This window comes from Urocampus carinirostris, chromosome 5, assembly GCF_059441175.1.
Source record: "Urocampus carinirostris isolate Australia breed hairy pipefish chromosome 5, RoL_Ucar_1.0, whole genome shotgun sequence".
In the NCBI taxonomy this organism is placed as follows: domain Eukaryota; kingdom Metazoa; phylum Chordata; class Actinopteri; order Syngnathiformes; family Syngnathidae; genus Urocampus; species Urocampus carinirostris.
In genome coordinates, this window is record NC_142353.1 from 15,864,362 (window position 1) to 15,885,936 (window position 21,575).

Genomic DNA, 21,575 nt, shown 5'->3' on the forward strand with positions numbered 1-21,575 from the left:
TCACATTTAATTTCTAGATTTTTTATTGTGTATAGTAAAAATATCTGTGGAATACATTACATCATTAGGGCACACAAAAAAGTGGCATAGAGCCTTTTTTTGTGTTTGCGTCACCAAAATCACCATGGCTTGAGTATAAATGTCAAGTATATAACACAGTACATGTTCAGTGCTTTTTTGAAAAGTGTCGAAAAATGTTCAAGACAAACAGATGTTTCATTGGTATCATTTAAAAAGGTAGCAGTACAGTAAACAAGGTAGTTGCTAGAGCCATATGAATTAAAGACTCAAGATTTTGTCTGATTTTAGTTATTACGTATTAAGTACTGTCTGTATGAAAATGAAAAAGTGAAAACTACAGTATAATAGTTCTGCATGAAATTGTGAAATCAGGTCAACACAAATAAGTAAACAGAGCAGTCTACAAAAACTAAAATTACAAACCAGTGATTTGCATTAAAATTATCGTTCCAAGTAAAATGTAGATGATTTTGCTCTGAAGTATTCTTCTTATTGTTGTACTATTTGGATTTTAAAAACGTGTTTTAAGTATTATTTTCAGTGGTAAATGGTCTGCATTTATGTTCAAGTATAATTTGGAATAATTAATTCCTAAAATTAGTGATAGCTAGATAGATAGCTAGATAGATAAAAATGCCAAAACACTATTAGGCTAACTACCTCTCATGATGCCTTGTTTTCTCTTCATTCAGTTCAGAATCTAGTTTATTTGTAAACACTGTGCTCTAGTGTTATAATACTGCTTTTTTCTTTCTGTATTTACTCACCATGGGTCTCAAATGATGCAGTTATGCTAAAGGGAGAAGCAAAAACATGATAACCATGGAAACAAAGCGTGCAATTATCAAGGAATACAAAGGCAAATGGCTGCCCTTGCTAAGTTGCAACGCCATAACTAATCATCGATTATACAATTATTTAAAGTGGGGAGGCGATTGAAGCATGGAAATCTTCTAGGGCCATGAAAATCCTTGCAAGTGGCCGTTTTAAAATCAATTTAATTTTTAATCCTCTGCTCCTACCCCGTCCTGCATGCAAGTTGGTAATCTTATACATGTGTATTATAGCACACATCAGTACTACGTACTATATACTATTTTGTTATTTCAATGGTTTTTATCTAGGGTACTGATGGTTCGGAATTAATTAGCTATGCAATACCATAGGTTTCCATCCCACGCTATACGGCAATTTCATTCTGCGATCCCCGCCTCAGAACTGATTAATGTGGTATCCGGGGGGATCGACTGTACTTCTAATGAGCATAATTTGAAAATTGCCCAATTTAAAATATTACTTAACAGCACTGCAAAAAAAAAAAAAAAAAAAAAAAATTGCCCTTGACTTATAGAAATGCGCTGTCCTAACAATTTTTTTATTTACAGTATTTTTTTTTAGCAGATGAGAAACTTGATTTTGGAAATAAATGCTCCATATCTTTGTGTGAATAAGAGTGCAAATACATGTTTGCAAAATTGTACAACATGAGAGCAGTAGATGGTTTTTTTTTTAGGTTATCGGGAAGAGAAACTCGGAACAGACCCACACAACTTCAACTTTGCTGGGTATAATAAAAAAAATATTTCAGTCATTCAAAAACATTTTGGATTTACAGGAAAAAGAACACTCACTTCAAAACTTTTGATTATAAATAGCGTAACAAAGAAAGGCATTTTTTGTATATACTAAACTTATGGTCAAGACAAAATTCTTAACAATTGTGCGTTTGATATGCTGATAGCAATGAAAGTGCACGGTAAGGAAAAAATGACAAGTGCAACACATAGCATAATATGATATTGAATATAAGCAGACACCAACCCCACACGGGTGATTACCAATACTTTGTATTAATACTCTGTCCGAAGTGCATTCTGAAGGAAGATTGCACAACCTCTGGGCTAACTGTAATTCATCTCACTGCCAGGTTCCTGAATTGCAAGAGTTATTGTTGAGTCTGTTCCATTGTCACATCCAGCTTGTCATAAATTTCCTTTAGCAGCAACAGTGCGGCATCCTCAGATTCCCTGACAGACAAAACGTAAGAAAATATAAATTTATGGGAAAAGGGGAAGGAATTAAAGGGCATTTCTGATGGGTACTTCCTCTTAAACTATAGATGGAACTCACCAATAGCAAAGGTGAGACTGAATGGCAAACAAATATTCATTGAAGCTCTCTATGGGTTTTTCTTGCAGAACGTAGTCAATCCTTCGTCCTCCGTTCAACATTCCCATTTTGATTTCTGCTTGCTCGGCTTGCTGAGGCTGCTCCGCTGATTCTGATGATTCAATGTCCTCGTGCTCGCCTGCGGGCACAACAGAAACATTTTAGCTGCCTCTCACACATTTATCTTTTGAAGACAAGAAAAAGGCATTGAGGTGGATCTTGACGTGACTTTTTCATGACTAGGAAGGTTATATACAGTGTTGGAGGTAACGCGTTACAAAGGAACATGGTCCTGGAACACAATTACTTTTCTTGGTGTAACGAGTACTGTAATGCCTCATTAATACAATTTTGCATTTCAACTGTCGTTAACTACATAGTATGTTACTTTGCTACATTTTAAAAGCAAATCATGAGTTACAATGTTTTCCATACTGACAGTTACTCTTTTGTTCCATCCGGCTGCAACATTGCACTTGATACTCGTATTGAAAAGGTGGACATGTTTAGTTCTACCTATAAGATACAGTTAAATACAGTTAAGGTGGCACAATCTCAAGCACAGCGTACGAGAATGCGTAATTTCTCCCAACTGATATTCTGCTTACCATATATACTCACATCTAAGGAGTGTTTACAACTATAAAATGAAATACTGAATTCAGGGGGTCAGCTTATATGCGCCCATTCGGTTGTGTGTAATTAATGTAAGCAGCACGAGAGTATGGGGCGTGGCTTGTACAGGAACAACTAAATCAATGGGGCAAACATGACCACAGAATTTATGGTAAAAAAGTAATGAATGTTGGTCTTTTTATTTGTAAAATTCGTTTTGCAATACACCACGCCAGGAGAAAAAAAGAAAATGCCTTAAACATTACTGAGAAATGGAGAAGGATATATTGAAGTGGTTTGAAGACAAAGACAAAATTGATATGGAGTGTCTTGGCTGTGATCGTTTGCAAGCTTTCAAGATTGCACAAGTCAAGAGATATGAAAAGGGTTCACGTCTTCCTCGGGTTGGTGTACACATTTTCTTCCATTTTGTTTATTATGCGGCTGTTTTTAAGCAGTTCTAAAGAATCGGCTTCAATACAGTATATACGGTAATTTGTGACTGGAAAGTTACATTCAGAGTAACACACTACTTTTGGGTTTCAGTAATCTGGGGGGCAATGCAGTTACTTTAAATTAAGTAACTAGTAACTGCAAGACTTTACATTTTTTCAGTGTTGCACCCAACACTGGTTATACATGGGAAGGTTTGACTATTATTTGAGGATTGGCCCTCAAACTAGTCATCAGATGATAATTTAAAATGCAGGTTTAATTATGGACAAAAAATAACAGTATTTTAACAACTGAGTCCTTCAGTTGGACTCCAAACAAGGACAAAAGCAGTTTCATTATTCATGTTTTCATAGCCTAATCATGAGTCAGACTGATGAGTGCCACACTGTCTGATATGTCATCAAATATCTGTTTCCCAAAACAATAAGTGTTGAATGTCCATAATATACTGGATGTGAATTAAACTTTGAAACTGAAGTTTATTCTCGTTTCTGTTTTTAATATTGGAAACTGCAAAGAAGATTGCACAGGATGCCAGTACGTTATTCTGACTATTATTCACTGTTTAAAACATTGTCACTATCGGCTAGTAATATTGTTGTTCTTTGATTTCCACACCCTTTAGTGTGGATCTGCTTTTTGTAACCCAGGAGCTTTAATTTAAAAAATAGACAAAAGAGAGGGCTTTTAAAACATATTTGCAATGTAGCATTGTGAAGTTTTTTCTCTTACAGGGGGGCATCAGAGAAAATAATTGAGAAGCACTGGTTTAGAGTAACTTCTCTTGCTACTGGGACATACAAAAACGTTGCTGTTTCCTATATAGTTGAAATGTTTTGATCTTTTACTTTTGAATACATATGGTTATTGCCTTTTTTAAGTCAACGTGGGTATGTATTGCAGCACGGTCATGAGATCGAGCCTCCTGTGTGGAGTTTGCATGTTCTCCCTGTGCTTGTGTAGGTTTCCTCCCACATTCCAAAAACATGCATGTTAGGTTAATTGACCGGTCCAAATTGGTGTCCCTAGGTGTGAATGAGCGAGTGAGTTGTCTGTCTCTGTGTGCCCTGCGACTGGCTGGCAACCGGTTCAGGGTTTCCCCTGCCCACTGCCTAAAGATAGCTGGGATGGGCTCCAGCACCCCGCGACCCTACTGAGGATAAGCAGTGCAGATAATGGATGGATGGATGGATGGATGGATGCATAGTACTTAATTGTCAAATCAATGAACCGGGAATTAATAAATTAAAGTGTAGCTCCTTCAAAATTATGACACTGATCATTATTTTTATTTTTGGGGGAAATCTGAGGTATTTGCAATCGGCTTGCTCAGAAATCCTAATATCATTTTTTTTTTAAACATCAGTGATGGGAATAACGCCGTTATAAATAGCGGCGTTACAAAACTGCGTTATTTTTTCTTATTAATGGGTTAATCTTACTTTTTATTTCTTCCGCCGCATTTGTTACTGTCAAAAACAGTGCGTTTCTTTGTCTGCAGAACGCCAACAGCGGGGTGTCCCCGCAAACCGGACGCGGTTTTTAGCGGCACGGTTTTCTATTTTACTCCGAGTAGTTTAACTCATGTCTTTTCACATCTTGTCACCATTCAAAATGGCAACTACCATATAGTTAGATATCGAGTACAAATATAGTATTCATTAATGTGCCGAAAGAAAAGGCAAATGAGGGCTGAGTCGCGGAAAACGTGAGCCACCAGTGCTGTTGTTGACATTTGTTGATGGAGCGGCAACTGACTAGTGTCCTTCGCAAATGAAATATCTTTATGAGCCAGCTCTTGGGAATTATCAAAGGGAGCCGGCTCCACAACAGCTGGTACCCTCCAAGATGCAGTTTTTCTCTTAAAATTAATGAATATGCTTTTTGGGGGATTCCGTGTTGTAGACTTTAAATTTGTTTAGCATAAGAAAGGTTAAAATTATTTTGTATTTTATCGTTTTTTTGTTGATTTATAAGGTTGGGTGCAATACCAGCTCAGTAGCCTAGATGGTAGTGTGCCCGCTTTGAGACTGGGAGGTCGCTGGTTCGCGCCTCGGCCGAGACATACCTAATTGGTATAATGGCGGCGCCCTCTGTTGGCTGCGGCTGCATCGACTCGCTACAACGGGTCAGGTGTATCGACATTTCGTTCTGTGTACATTGTTACATAGAATGACAATACAAAGGAAATTATTATTATTATTATTATAAATATTACAGGATTTTGTCTGTTCGTCTCTATTCAACAGACTCGGATTCTGCTCAGAAATTGTCAAATTATTTCCCACACAACTTCTTTTTTGAAGTAATGGAAATAGTTACTTTTTCTGGTAACTAGTTATTTTTACTATAGAGTCATTTAGTTACTAACTCTTTCTTTTTGGAAGAAGTAGTGAGCAACGATAACAAATTACTTTTTTAAAGTAATGTGACCAGCACTGTTGAACACAAAATGAAAAATGAAATTTGGCTTACAAAAAGGTTTAATTTCAGAGTCAGTTTTTAACTTCAAAACGTTGAATCGGAATCATTACTGTTGTGATCAGATGATTTCGACAATTTTAGATGAAGCAAAAGTTTGGAACAAAGGCTCAATTATTTAAACAGTTGTGGAAAAATCGGCTTGATCTAGTTATTTTGGACACTACAAAACACTTTAATGTTGATTGTTTTAGTATAATTGTTATCATATTAATCAAATAGAATTATATTATTTTGTAACTTTTAATTACAATATTTGAGTAAATATGATACTTTTTCGTAATCACTGAGGTGACTTCCCTGGCTTACCTTTCGAGTAATGCTTATGGAGGGCCCTGGGCCACTCCATTATTTTAGTACATAAGTCCCCCCCTTTTTCTTCCCCCCGAGCAGAGACACAAACTGCAGCAAAAGCTGGGTTCACAGTAGAGTGAAAAGGGTCTGTTGGAAGCGGGGGAGACCACCAGACAGCGTAAAAGAAAAAAACGTAGGACGGTGACAAGTAGAAAGCAAGGAACGTAAAGACAAGGGCGTTAGTTAGACACATGCACACCCAGATACACAAACAGATATGCAAAAATCTTCATAAAAGTTACCATAGTTCACAACCTAGCTAAACCTACCCTGTGTCTCTTGAGGGTTTTCCTCTGTTGAAGTTTCTCCTTCATCCACTGGGGGCAGTGCAGCAACAGGAAGCCTGGAAAGTGACTGCCAAGCTGTCCGTAATGATCCCAGGACATTATTTTTCAAATCTATGCTCATTCGGGTTAAGCTGTCTTTCAGTTCTACAAGATAAATTTCACATGTTTAGGACACTTGAAGAAAAGCACAAAGACTGACAAAAACAAGAATCCACACCCAAGTGCATCCTTTTGCGGCCCTTATGGTGTGGAATGAGCATGGGTTCCAAGTCAACGTCTGAAATAATCATGGGCTCAATCCGGTAAGCGACAGGGTCAAACTGCACATTGAAAGAAAAGCTTTCAGTGTTTTTTGATTTCAATAAATAATAACAAAATTGAGTGTTATCTACATCTTCACAATGGGTACGTAACTATTTATCAATACGCACTGGATGATAGATGTTATAAAAGCTCTTGCAGGATGGGAAGCTGTAGTGGAGGTCAATACGTTTAAGTCCACGGACAGTTAGGAACATTCCAATTGGAGATCCAAATGCAAAAAAGGTCTGGGGCTGGAATGACAGCTGTGGGTAATCAATAGAAACCTGTAAAGAGAGGATTTATTCTATTTCATCAAACAGCAAAAATACAGAGAATTTAGAAAGTGGTCTGGCAATTCACAATCTTAAGACAAATACAGTAAAATCATGCTAAAGTTCTTCCAAAGCAGTAAGTGCAAACAAGGAAAAGAGCTGTTCAATTGTGCACGACTGAAAGACAACAGGAAGTGAGGAGATCTAGGGTTCCATGGTCTATTACGACCAATAAAAAAATATTCATGATAAGTGATATTAACTAGGGTCACCAACAGAAATTATTTTTTTTCCATATTCCATTATATTGATATTCTTCTCTTTTTTCTAAAAATATTTGAGAATATGTATTTTCCCAGATTAGCTAAAGGTAGGCTTGAGATATGATTTGTGTCTGCCATTTGAGAGTTACTTGGAGGTTACAGGTAAAAAAGTGAATGAATGAATAAATGAGTGGATAAAAAAAAAAAAAAAAAACATTAGTAAAACAACATACAGAGACATGTAGTGGTCAAATATTACACACTTTACCTTTAAAAAAATCGTGGCGATTTAAAAAAAAAAAAAGGGCAATTCCAAATAATTCCAGCTTAAGTCAACACCCCATCATAATGAATGATGAGCTACAGTTGGGAAAAAAAATCTATGATTTCCTTTGAAAAAAAAAGACCTTCAGTCTACATAATGCAGACAAGGACTATAGTGGTGACCCCCTGGACTTGACTGTGTTTCAAGGCTATCATGTGGACACCACTTGAGACAAACCTGTCCCTTGGCCATGCCTCCGCTGGTCTGTCCGAGCAAGCAGGCGGAAGAGAAGCAGGAAGGTGATGCGTGAAAGCTTAGAGCAAAACAATTTAATTTCCATGCTGGCATGTACCTGTCCAATCCCCATGTTGAAATATTCATAGTCCACAGCGCTCGTGATGGACTGCGTTCTGAGGAACTGGCTTTTTCCGACTGCGGATTGCGTAGACTGGTCACCACTGTCCTCACAGCACTGAGAACCTTGTCGCACTCCACACACTGCTTTGTAGTCCTAAAACAGAATGGATGAGCATTGTTTTATTGGTTTTACTATTGAGAATAAATACAATGTAACAAATTGAGTTTTGAACTTTAACATGGCTTCCGGTTCTGATTTCCTTAAAGCCCAATTCTTAGCTAATTTGAGTAAAGAAAATCCCTCTTCTTAAAACACTGCACAATACCCTTCAGTTTTAATCAGATTTTTTAATTAAAAGTGAAGAAATCAAATATACAGTGGACTCCCACATAGCTGGTGAGACACGTAGATTTAAGTCACATATGTTCATGTTTTTGTAAACTATTATATAGAAAAGGAAGACTTCAATAGATTTTGAACAGGCAAGGAAAAAAAAGGGAGAGAAGTCTTTAGACCCTTTAATCTGTAATAGTCTGTGGTTTGTGCAGCCTTTTGAAACTTCTTGTGTGAAATGGCTTTAAAGATAAACATGACTTGACTTGACTTTAGATAAGACATTTCCATTCCCCGTGCATTTCAAACAACTAAATCATAATGGCTAACTGAAATGCTTTGGAAAAAAAATCTTATTGACATACTGATAAGTTTAGAGTTCTGTAGACACTCAAAAAAAAGAGAAAAGATCAATTAATTTTGAAATTGCAAGAACACGACAGTGTAAAATTCCAAATATGTTCTGAAAAACCTTCTCCTAACATCCTCTTTTTATGAAATCTTCAAGGTTACAAAAAAGCAAATGAGCCCAAATGGGTGTGGGAATAAAAAAACAGCAACATTATTGGGCGATAGCGAAAATTATGTCAAAACAATGAACAACAGTGCACATTAATAGTAAAAATATGACATCTCCTTTGCATTTGTTCAATATTAAAAAAATAAAATAAACCCATCAGTGGGCTAGCCACAAACAGCGAGGGTCCACTGTATAAAAGTACTCCCAGAACTTTTCCCTGCACTGTTTTGTTTTCAAATACAACAGATGCACTGATGAAGTGAATTCTTACCTCTGAAAAGTGTTTTTTCCTGACATATTTCAGGATCTTCTTCCTGGGTCCAAGGGGAATTCCTATATCTTTAAGATCACGTTCCTGGCAAAGAGCCTAAAGGAACAATAATTTTTTTTTAAATATACAGTGGAATAACACAAAATGTCATATTTGCTCTTCTGCTTTTTTGAATTACCAGAGATTCCAGGTCCAGATGTTCTGCCTTTAATGTGGAAGAATATTTCTGAAGGCCCAGCCGGGCGAGAGTTTGCTCGAGTGCATCATGATCCGGATGAGAACGTTCGTCATACTGCTCCTTCAAGATGATGTTTTTTTTAAAAAAAAAAAAAAACCATTTCTAAATCATTCATCAAAAAAGATCTCAACTGTACCTTATCTTTTGGTGATTCCTCAGAACCAACTATCTGGTTTGTTAACAAGTCAAACAGGATCAGAGAACCTGTCAAAAGGAAGGTAACATTTTAGGATAAAGCGGAAGTGTAAATTCTGCAGAATTGTGTTAAGTGTGTTTCTAACCAAGGCTATGACCCACAACAGATATGTCCCCGTTGAAGTCGGGGTGTCTCTGTTTGAAGAGGGTGTGAAGTCTGTTGAACTCTGAGGCTACTGTGTCCACTATGGTCTGGCAGTAGGTTGGACTATTGTAGAAAAACAAGTCAAGCAGCGTGTCGTTTGTAAAATGTCTCAGTCTGCTGATGCTCGGCAGAGTGATTCTGTCGATGTCCCTGTAAAGTAAGAAGTGGAAAAAAAAAATCCAATGAGTCTAAGTTAACAATGCGGTTACAATAGAATAGAATAGAACCCGTCTTTATTGTGATTCTTAACTACATAGTGTACATTTTTTATAAGATTACACGTGGAACTCCAGGATTATATATATATATATATATATATATATATATGGCAGCACAGTGGTTAGCGCTTGTGCGGCACAGTTCATGTCATGGGAACCTGTCGTGGGTTCAAATCCAGGTCCAGACTTCCTGTGCGGAGTTTGTATGTTCTCCCCGTGCTTGCGTGGGTTTCCTCCGGGCACTCCGGTTTCCTCCCACGTTCCAAAAACATGCATTTCAGGTGAATTGGCCGGTCCAAATTGTCCCTAGGTGTGAATGAGCGAATGAGTTGTCTGTCCCTGTGAGCCCTGCGATTGGCTGGCAACCAGTTCAGGATGTCCCCTGCCCACTGCCCGATGATTGCTGGGATGGGCTCCAGCACCCCCCCCGCGACCCTAATGAGGATAAGCGGTACGGCTAATGAGATGAGATGAGATATATATAGATATATATATCTATATATATATATATACCGCAGCCATATCGCCCGAGTGGGAGGTGGCTAGAGTCATTTCTGACTCTTTTTGGGAGATTGATACAGAGGAGGGGATTCCCAGCCCCCTCACTCAACCCAACTGATGTGTTGGGAGTCATTAGGTGACCAAACCCACCAATTCCAACCCCTAATGCTGAACGCCAAGCAGGGAGGCAACGGGTACCAATGTTTAAGTCTTAGGTATGACTCGGCCGAGGCTTGAACCACAACCTCCCAGTCTCGGGGCGGGCGCCATACCCCCCAAGGCCACCGAGCTGATAATACTCCAGGATAAAAGTGTAATAAAGGTCTTAGAGGGACTGTGTGTATTTCTCGACCAGTAGATGTCACTGTACGGTGTACTGCAACCAAAAACAAGTGCTAAAAAGCACAAAGAATAATACAAACTATGGCGACTCAAAAAAACCCAAACGAACAATTTTACTTATAATTTTTTTGCCCAGCTTTTTAGATCTTTTTATGGGTACTAGTAGGTTTATTCAGGTTTTAATATTGGACACCCGAAAAGAAGATTTCATAGGATGCCAATTTGTTTTTTTGACTTTTATGGCGCATTGTTGTTCTTTTTTTATTTCCGATTACATCATTGTCAGCATCGGTCAATCATGTTGCTGTCCTTTGATTCCCACACCCTATTGGGCAGATCTGCTTTTGTAACCTAGGATATGTAATTAAAAGACAGGGCTTCAGGGGAGGGCCTCTCTAACGGGTTGAAATTCTGTATCCGAAGGCTTTTCTCCCTGCCCTCCTTGCAAGTTCAAAATTAATTGCTTGACGGCAGACAGTTATGTCAACTCTTTTTAGGTCAGGCTCATGAAATGTATAAATAATGATAATTTTTCGACCAATGAGTATTTTTAAAAATCATGTTTATGATATTACATGTATTTTTGCTCATCATTTACATCAATATTTTTAACATAATGACTTTTTTTGCCACTAGGAGTCGCTTGATATACACACTGTCCCTTTGCAAGATAAAAGAGTTCAAAAAAATACATATAAAAAATAAATATAATTACAAATGGACAATGTTCACAAGGTAGTGCTTGTAGACTTGCATGAGTTGTAAGTGCACTAGAAAAACCGTGCAATGACATTAGCAGCAACATTGTGGATAAATAAGACTAAATGAATAAAATATGAATATACATTGTCCTATACATGCAGGATATTTTTTTCAGTCTTGTGTGCTTGTTCAGGGTGGTAATGGCTCTGGAGAAGAAATTATCATCTGTCATCTGAGCCTGTTAGTCCTTGCTTTAAGGGACCGAATGTTGTTTTATTTTTTGTTATTTTTACCTGGTCCATCAAAAAAAACTTACTCATCAACACCAGTAGCATCTCCATGTAAAGCGCTGTGCCAGTTCACTGGGAGGAACTCCACTCTTCCAACCCTGCCCTCTAACTGAGCATTCTTATAATGAGAGGCCAACAAGGACAGGGACACACTACGGAAGTCATTCACTGGAAAAAAATAAAAGAATGCAAAATTCCCATATAATGTTCAAAAAATGCTTGCAGACAGGCAAAAATATCTACTTACCACATTGGATGATGGATCTGAAGCGCAGGTCACAAGCAGGGCCAATGCCGTGGACCATAAATACAAGGTGATCAACCTTTTCTGGTTCACCTTTAAAAGAAAAAAGAAAAGAAAACCAGAACTCAGCTTGAGATACTGAATCACTACAGTGCAAGTTTTTTGAACAGGAAATGTAGGTTTGATCATCTATAACAGGGGTAGGCAAACCAAAATGTTGAAAGAGCCATATTGGGCCAGTAAAACAAAAAAAAAATCCAAAATGTCTAGAGTCGCAGAAATAAATTGAAAGCCTTATAATGAAGGCAACACAAGTTGTACTCATTTATTTTAGCTATATTTGCCAACAGTCAAAGGACTAAATTCGCTACAAATACATAATGAGCCATCATCATTAAATATTTTTTTTCCCTGCAGTGCATTTTGTGGAGAATGTACCGCGTGATTACTTAGTTGAAAGATGCAATGAAGTTTAACTCACAATATTAATAAATGACAGTGTGTTTCGTTGCTTTGATAGAATTAAAGAAAAAAAAATCAGATTCTTGATTTCATTTTGATGATACAAAAAAACAACATCAAGGTGGAATATGCATAACGTACCCCGTATTTGGGCCATGGGCATAACCAGCCCGCTTTGAAGGGTGCTCATGCACCCCCAAATTCAACCTAAGCATCCCGAAATATTATATTATAGCTTTTTTATATCTCTTTTCTTTTATAAAGGACAGAGAAGGCTGAAATGTGATAAAAACACTGGATTTTAAAAAGTTTTGAAAAAAACAAGTGTGAACAACTCAGTCAGAAAAACTCCACTGCCTTTAAATGGTTCAGTCCATTTGATTCCCTTTTTTGCTCGGGGAGTGTTACTTGCGGCTTAGCGGCGGAGTCTGTAGAGGCTCCAGAGTATTACAGTAAGAGTATGTTATACAGTGGTTATGTTGAACAACTATTTGACTGCCCAATAACATGACTTTGATACCATCAACAGATATTAGTCCTTTTTTTAGCCGCATTGAATCGAATGCAACAGTGATCAGCCTAGCTAAATAATTAAGCTATGATAATTGTTGCGTGCGTGTTAGCTATGTGTAAGGTCATCTTGCCATCACCATCATCAGTATTCGCAGTTATTTTCTGTATAAAAGTACCATGTTCAGATGAGAGACTATTACACACACTCACGAAGAAGCAAAATATGAACAATGGCTGAAGTTAAAAGATCCCATCCAGAACAAATCTTAAGACGTATTCTGATAATTATGTATTTTGTCCTCCTCCGTTGACCACATTATCCTCACATTTTGAAGGATTACCTATAAACGACTTACTATTAAATAAAAAAATGTATTAATTGACACTGATCTTTCTAAAACTGAATTCTTATCTTTTCTGCTAATAAAACAGCTTGTGTTTGACAACACAGACGTGGTTTTCTGATATTTATCAGGACTTACTTGATGGGATTCATGCATGTCAATTCAAGACATGTTTATTTGAATAGCTCTTAATCACAAAGAGTCTCAAAGGGCTGCACAGACCACAGATCATTTTAAACCACAGACTATCATTACACCATCGCCAGATCTAAAACCTACATGAGGGCAAGGAAAAACTCATAAACATCAATATGAGGAAAATGAAGAAACCTTGAGAAGGGACCGCACATGAGGTAATCCCCTTTCATGCATGCAGTCCTATTTCTGACTTTTTTTTTATTTGTGCCTCATTTGTCAACACTGGCAGTGCATTATGGCATTGAATTTAAGTCAACAGAAGAGGTGATTGAAAAAAAACTTTCTGAAGAGAAAGACGGAGTCCAGTTTCATTAAAGAGAACTTAGTGTATAATCTCCTGGATATTGCAGCATTTCCAACTCTGGAGGCAGTTACTAAATTCAGATTTGCCTAACAATTCCAATAAGCAGCTGCTAAAGGTCTTTCGGCGGTTAACATAGGACCACTGGTCAAAACAAACTCCACCACCTGGCTGTGAAGGAAATCGAAAAGATGTGCTTGACCAGGTGCAACACCAAAAAGTTATTGACTGGTTTGCAATTATTAAGGTCAGGCGACACAGTTTAATCTTTAAAGTGTAGAGTGGTCAAATAAAGTGTTGAAAATAATGCATCTTTGTATATTGGGTTCCATGCTTCTTCTGTATGTGCATGTGAAAGTATACTCGATTAGTAATAAATGAGTAGAAACTGGGCATGGCCTAGTAATAGTGGTTCAGCTAAGCACAAAGTGTAATGTAAGGCTCAGAAATAAAAAATGACACTCCTGAACAGTGTTGAATGGTTCAAAATCACTTTAAGTGATATGAAAAATGTATCCAGCCATACACTGAGGGTGCTCAACACCCCAAAAGCTTTAAACCTAAAATTTCCCCTGATATGAGCAAAAATAGGGCGAAATAAATTGCAGGATGTATTTTTAGAAATAAAACAGCACATTTTGAAAATGTAAAATATATAAAAACAAATTAATACATTTAAAGTTTGATTTCTGAGCTAATGACGGACAAGTCAGTGCAAGGGTAAAACGCAGCAGCATCCCCTGCTGGCGCTGAATGTCCTGGGTTTGCTGCTTGGTAATGTCTGCCGTTTTTTGGCCCCTTCTTAGAAAGGAATGTCTTTGCTATTCTGTCTTATCTTGGTCTTGTTCTTGAACTGCCTAAATAAGTGTTCCGATATGTTGATGAATGACTCCTTTATGCTGTCACTATATGTGAACGATTTTCTACCCATTATTATCCCCTGGGTTGCAACAAAACTTCAGTGGTAGTGAAGTTTAAAAGATGAAATCCACTTCTTAAATCTAGTTTGCGCTCCTGTAATTTATACAGAAGTGATGCGATTGCACTTCTCACTCTCTACTGGTTCTCGGCTGCAAATGTAGCATGCCTTCCTGAGAAATGGTTTTCAGCATTACTCATTTTGATTATGTTAAGTTTTCTATACAGAGCAAACATTCAGGCAATCTTCTGTTCTCCTATTTTTAGTCACACACCCTCCGAATTTTTGAAAACAATCTTGTCTCGCTGCCCCTTTACATGGGCAGCGCTTAGGCTTGCACAGCTCTTCTAACACGGGACAGTAGAGACAGTAGAGAGAGAGAGAGAGAGAGAGAAAAGCAGTTTACTAGTTTAGCTCTTGAACTCGTTCCAGTTAGTAGTTGAAATTTAATATTTGTTCTTCCCATTTTCAAAGCATTGAAAAACATGTTCATCCTCCCATAGAAACCATATTAAATTATATATATATATATATATATATATATATATATATATATATATATATATATATATGTATATTTCCCTACCGCTTGTTTTTCAGTTTGTAAATATTTTTGGAAAAGCCAAAGGGAGCACCTCTCAGCGCTGTAAGAGTCGCATGCGGCTCCTCAGCCACGGTTTGCCGTTCCCCGATCTATAGCCGTTTAAATAGGCGGGTGTTTGTTAAAAACTTTTCTATTACAAATAAATGGCAACAGCATACCATCTGGTATTTCTACAGGAATGTTGTTGATGCCACGTTTGACTGTTCGAGGACGGGTGTTCTCAGATGGTGAGGAGACCCAGTCTTCATTCAATCCTATTGGCTGGTAGTGCATTATCAGCTAAAAAAGAAGCAAAAGAAAGGAATTGAGGACAACTACAAAAAAATCAAACGAACAGAAGAATGTCTGGTGACAAAAAAGCGCAGGATTTACCTTTGGATTGTGTAAGATGACCGTCTCTCCTGTGTGGAAATCCAGTCTTCTTTTCCACTCGTCTAAAGTAACAGCGATCATATAGGCGTCCTGTAAAACTGGAAAGGGTTAGCTTTGACCTATTGAGGGAAATGTGAAATGCAGAGGAGCTTTTTGGGGGTAATAATACCTCCAGGCTGTTGCTGAAGTCCTCGGTGTATGGAATGAACCTTGTATCTTTGTCTCCCTTGGAGAACCAAGTGCAGCGACGGACCTCAGTTGGAGCTTGTTCCCAGTACACCGCATAGCATTTCCTCTCCTTTATATGAACATCGTAGCGCTCGCCCTCCACAGCCATAACAACCTCCTCATCCTTGCCTCCTATAGACCATGTAATGGTAAATGTTAAAACATTAATAGATTAATAAAAAGGGCTGCATTATATTACCATACAGCCTATTAGCTTTAAACTGAAGTAAACCATTTTCTTTCCATTTCTTTTTATCAATATATGATAATTATCACAATATTCTGGTTAAATTGTTAAAAACGTAAGACAAAGCTTTGGATACGACTGAATAAAAGTCAGGATATTGTAAAAAAAAAAAAAAAGCAAAAGACAAAGACAAATTGCTCTAAGGCAAAGTTATTTTTCTAATAATTTGATTAAAAAAGCACCAAACTATGAGCGATAGGATGAATTTGGTAACCTTTTTACCCTGCACCAGAATCTGAACCACCTCTGTATTCGTACTGCTTTGCACCACATGCCAAGTTAAGTATACTGCTTTTTATTTTTCCACATATGATGTTGAACTGCTCTTTTGCCAGAGTTTGTTTGGGGTAGGATTTCATTTGATCTTTGTATGGAAAGTTGTTGAAAACTCAATAAAAACTATGAGTTAAAATAAATAATATAATCTCCACCGGAGAGTGGTGAACCCCCCAAACGTAATACAAACATTAAAAGAACAGCGAGCATAATTTTGTGCGTCCCAGTGGTATAAGAAAAATGTAACCAATATAAAAAACAATATTGATTTAATTTTTTTTTAAATACATTAACTAGTATAAAAACATGCCTTTTTTAAAACCACTCGAAGGTCAAGAAATTAGCATTTGTTTTACATAACTTGGGCTCACCCAAAGGTAGCTTACATATTTGTCCACCATATTGCTCCCATGATTACCCCAAAAGAAGTCAAAAAGGCTGGGAAAAATAAGTAAAAATGTGTGTTTTTCTTTGTATTATTCATTGTGCTTTTTAGCACTTGTGTTTAAATAATACACACTTTCCCTTAAACTAATGTGCTGTTTAATAGCATGACAGCAATGACATATGGTAAAAATCTTAATGTTGAAATATCGTGAATTTGCCATTGTCATTCCACTCCTACCAAGAATAAAGCTTTTAAAGTCAATGTTTGTGTTGATAGGCACTTTTTTGCCACGACACCATTTTACATTCTGGGGGAAGATTGCCCAAACGTATTTTCAAATTCCATTCAAATTGCCTCAAGGTGAAATTCAACTTCCACCGTGTTGTATATGTGTGTAGCACACTACACAGGGAAGCAGACTCGGCCCATACAGGCCCATACAGAGAAAGGTCAGAGTAAAAGTGCGTAAACATTTATTTCAAAGCTAAAAGGTTGGTGTTGGTGAACAGCAGTAGACTAGACTCATTTGTACCATCAATTGCCTCTTTACAGATATCCTCACCAAGGTGCACTTAAGCCCCTTAATCCTACATTTAATCCTGGAGCTGTCCCTGGTTGATTGGTGTTGAAACTAGGACATTGTCGGCAAAAATCCATCCATCCATCCATCCATCCATTGTCTTCCGCTTATCCGAGGTCGGGTCGCGGGGGCAGCAGCGTTAAAAGGGAAGCCCAGACGTCCCTATCCCCAGCCACTTCCTCCAGCTCATCCGACGGGACCCCGAGGCGTTCCCAAGCCAGCCGAGAGACATAGTCTCTCCAACGTGTCCTGGGCCGCCCCCGGGGCCTCCTGCCGGTGGGACATGCCCGGAACACCTCCCGAGGGAGGCGTCCAGGAGGCATCCTTATTAGATGCCCGAGCCACCTCAACTGGCTCCTCTCAACGCGGAGGAGCAGTGGCTCTACTCCGAGTCCCTCCCGGATGACTGAGCTTCTCACCCTATCTCTAAGGGAGAACCCAGCCACCCTGCGGAGGAAACTCATTTCGGCCGCTTGTATCCGGGATCGAGTTCTTTCGGTCATGACCCAAAGTTCATGACCATAGGTGAGGGTAGGAACGTAGATCGACCGGTAGATCGAGAGCTTTGCCTTTCGGCTCAGCTCCCTCTTCACCACGACAGACCGGTACAGGGTCCGAATGACGGCAGACGCTGCACCGACCCGTCTGTCGATCTCCCGTTCCATCCTACCCTCACTCGTGAACAAGACCCCAAGATACTTGAACTCCTCCACTTGGGGCAAGACCTCCTCCCCGACACGGAGGGAGCATACCACCCTTTTCCGACTGAGGACCATGGCCTCGGACTTGGAGGTGCTGATCCCCATCCCGGCCGCTTCACACTCGGTTGCGAATCGCTCCAGCGAGAGCTGAAGATCACGGGCTGAGGAAGCCAACAGCACCACGTCATCTGCAAATAGCAGTGACGCAATGCTGAGGCCCCCAAACCGGACTCCATCCCCGCCAAGGCTGCGCCTAGAAATTCTGTCCATAAAAGTTATGAACAGAATCGGTGACAAAGGGCAGCCCTGGCGGAGCCCAACCCTCACCGGGAACGAATCCGACTTATTGCCGGCAATGCGGACCAGACTCTGGCACCGGGCATACAGGGACCGCACAGCCCGGATAAGACTGTGCGGTACCCCATACTCCCGAAGCACCCCCCACAGGGCCTCCCGAGGAACACGGTCGAATGCCTTCTCCAAGTCCACAAAACACATGTAGACCGGACAGGCAAACTCCCATGCACCCTCAAAGACCCTGAAGAGTGTATAGAGCTGGTCCAGTGTTCCACGGCCAGGACGAAAACCACACTGTTCCTCCTGAATCCGAGATTCGACTTCCTGGCAAAAATCGATAATAGAAATAGTCAATAATGAATTTCATAGTCAACTATTGTTGCCAGTCCCCTTTTTTGACCCAGAGAGAGGAAATTCTACATGAATGTAATCTCTACTGAGAGTCGCTAATGCGCAATAGCGTTTCTGTCTAAAACGGTAAAAAACATACAGAAGCATCAACAACTAGGCATACCATAACTTCTAAAGTTTGAGAGCATTTTCGCCTGTATAGGGCGGATAAAAAAGATTACTTGTAATATTTGGAGCGCAGACTTTGCGCATCATGGCGGTAACTTAGTAACACACGAACATTTAAAGAGAACGTCAGACAGTTAAACGAAACGGAGTTGGACTCGCCTTGGTAAGATTTAAATGACGTTAAAGCCAATATGGTTTTGACGATTTACATTTTACATTTTATATGTATACATTTTGCTATAAAGAGAGTGTCATGCCAGACTGACAAACATATTTGAAATTAAATGCATGCAGTCTGAAGAACAAACGTCACACGTTAAAACCATTGAGTTCAAACTGTTGAGAATCATGAGTACTTTTTGCTACAGACTTTTGCAGTTTACCAACGCATATACTTCACAAAATGGGCATGGGAGGGTTGTAAAGTCCTCTCATGATCTTCTTGCAACTTCAAAATTAATTGATGTCTTCTCTCCTTGTTTTGATTGTCTACTAAACTATAAACTCCATGGCAAGTCAATAAAATGTTTGGGTACTTTATCACATTACAGTTAGCCAACATAGTTTAGCTGTTTGGAATGCATATTTTTTTCTGTTTGGATAAAAAGTGAAATTTAAAATATGTGCCATTAACTCAGGAGGTAAAGCACTCGTATTGGGATCAAGAGGTCGCAGGTTTTATTCCGTGTGATAAGTCGAAGTGTCCTTGGGCAAGACACTGAATCCCTAATGCCCCCGATGAGCAGGTAGTTAGCTGCCTTGCATGGCTGACGCTGTCGGTTAGCTAGTGTGTGTAAAAGGGAAAAGTGTGAAGCACATTATAGAGCGCTTTGCGCGGTCTTAATTGACTTGAAAAGTGCAATATAAATGCAGACCATTTACATTTAACAGTTTTAATCTGCTTTTTTCTGTTAAAAAAGAAATTTTCTCATTTGAAAAACTGCACATTACAAAAGTGAGCTGAAGTAGGATTACTTTCATTATACAGTCCTCATACGCTTTAAGTTAGTGCTGACAGCCCCACTTAAAAGTCTCCAACAAAGTACTCACTGATATTTTGAAGACAACACCATATAAACATTGAAATGTCAGACAACTATATGAAAAATATACCATTTGTGTTCAAATATGTCAATACAGCATATTCATTTTGTTATCAGAAGCATGTGCTTCTGCATAATATAAAGACACGTTGCGCAGGCTTACTTGAATTGTCGGCATTCTCTAATTTGTCGGAGTCTTCTCTGCTAAAAGGAAGCCAGTGTACACTGTCATCACCCAGTTTGCAGTAGAACCAGTGAGGCTGGACTTTTTGGTAAGGAGGCGTGACCGACTCTATGTCGAGCATCTCAAAAGATGAAGCTGAACCCGGAGATAATTCCGCTGTTGCGGGCAGAACCTGTAAAAAAACACAGCAAATTTGTAAAATGCGGTCAGTAATTATAAAATATTAAAGTGCTTTCTAATTTGTTCCATTAGGCAGCCCAATCAAAGGAACCTGAGACAAACTGTCTAAGTGAAGAGAATGAAGAAAACTACACAGCATAGAACCAGGCTCCAGTGTCGTTGGCCAGACAAACAAAGCACTTTTCTTCTCTGCCCTCCTCTAATCATGCTCTCCTCTCTTTGTACAAGTGACAATAATTCTGCTCGTAAAAAGCCCTACTTCCTTGAAATTCAACCATTCGGAACCTTCAATTGCTTGAAACAAATTGCACAATTGCCAAGTTGGGTAGAAGTTGACAGTTCGTTTAGTTGACATTGCAGAAATAATCATTAATGCTTTAAAAAATATATTTCATAAGAGCCAGTAGACAGTTGCAAAACCATTTCACAAAATATTAACAGTTTGCGAAATCACCAATGGGAACAGTATGTCAATACCATGTATAGCCAAACTATTTCTTGCTCAAGATGCAAGGGCAGTGTTTTCATTTTGTCATGAAGTTGCTCAGTGGGTAAAGAATGTAGCAGCTATTTTTGTCCATCAGGATAACAGCACAAATCAATTGCTGCACTAAATAAGAATTAAAGAGAACAGAGATTGATGGAGCCTGGCGTGGTGTGAATTGTGACAATGATGAGCTAATACACTATTTCAGTCTTGCCTGGCACAGCCTAAGAGTTCTGAAAGATGTTAGGAATTGTTGCCGAGAGGCACATTCATCAAATGCTCAAGACTTGAGTAATCTTTTCACAGTGGTTTGCTGAATCTTGGTCACGGTGTCATTAAAACTCTTAATTGTGAGTTTTTTGATTACAGTATTTCTTTTTTTCAATTTCCTAAATATGGCCGTTACAAAGTGATGCAAGTGTAATGCAACACACAACAGGAGCGGAGAGTTGGGAAGCCGAAATTTGTTGTTTGACACACTTGAATAAGATTTTAAATGTTTTGCACATCTACAACTTATTTATTAACCTTCCATAATATTTGGTGCAAAGATAAAATAATCATAAAGTCATTCTCTATTGTGATTTTAATCCATATTTTTACAAAATATAACTTGCCATTATCCACCCGTAATGATAATAAGGATAAAATATTCCTTATTAATTTTAGAAAAATGGTACTGCTCCAGGAAAAGAGGTAAAATGTTTTTGTTATCCACTTATATTCCATTCAGCATTTTATTTAGCACTGTTCCCCCATAAGAAAGCCCTTTGTACAGCTATAGCATCTGTTATACAAACGAGAGAAAATTTACTCCCACCAGGTTTTTTTAGGCATAAAAGAACACAATTGATAAACACTGACCCCTTTAGTATGTGAGCCCATTATA

At 38.6% G+C, this 21,575-nt stretch overlaps 1 protein-coding gene across 3 annotated transcripts in view; it reads right to left on the minus strand.

Annotated features, from left to right (window-relative positions):
• Nucleotides 1-21,575, minus strand: part of ddhd2 (DDHD domain containing 2) — a 25,946-nt gene continuing 4,371 nt past the window's right edge. For 2 of the 3 annotated variants that reach the window (XM_088335957.1, XM_088335956.1), the window contains exons 3-19: nucleotides 19,999-20,191; nucleotides 15,726-15,916; nucleotides 15,557-15,646; nucleotides 15,343-15,463; nucleotides 11,847-11,936; nucleotides 11,626-11,767; nucleotides 9,488-9,696; nucleotides 9,343-9,410; nucleotides 9,147-9,266; nucleotides 8,969-9,064; nucleotides 7,839-7,997; nucleotides 7,724-7,750; nucleotides 6,815-6,970; nucleotides 6,601-6,703; nucleotides 6,366-6,527; nucleotides 2,152-2,329; nucleotides 1-2,048 (exon numbers count right to left, since the gene is read on the minus strand). In XM_088335957.1, the coding sequence (XP_088192083.1) occupies nucleotides 1,967-2,048; nucleotides 2,152-2,329; nucleotides 6,366-6,527; nucleotides 6,601-6,703; nucleotides 6,815-6,970; nucleotides 7,724-7,750; nucleotides 7,839-7,997; nucleotides 8,969-9,064; nucleotides 9,147-9,266; nucleotides 9,343-9,410; nucleotides 9,488-9,696; nucleotides 11,626-11,767; nucleotides 11,847-11,936; nucleotides 15,343-15,463; nucleotides 15,557-15,646; nucleotides 15,726-15,916; nucleotides 19,999-20,191 (2,187 nt within the window). In that variant the 3' untranslated portion in view covers nucleotides 1-1,966. The remainder of the gene's footprint in view (nucleotides 2,049-2,151; nucleotides 2,330-6,365; nucleotides 6,528-6,600; nucleotides 6,704-6,814; nucleotides 6,971-7,723; nucleotides 7,751-7,838; nucleotides 7,998-8,968; nucleotides 9,065-9,146; nucleotides 9,267-9,342; nucleotides 9,411-9,487; nucleotides 9,697-11,625; nucleotides 11,768-11,846; nucleotides 11,937-15,342; nucleotides 15,464-15,556; nucleotides 15,647-15,725; nucleotides 15,917-19,998; nucleotides 20,192-21,575) is intronic. The other variant, XM_088335958.1, reaches the window with a different exon arrangement.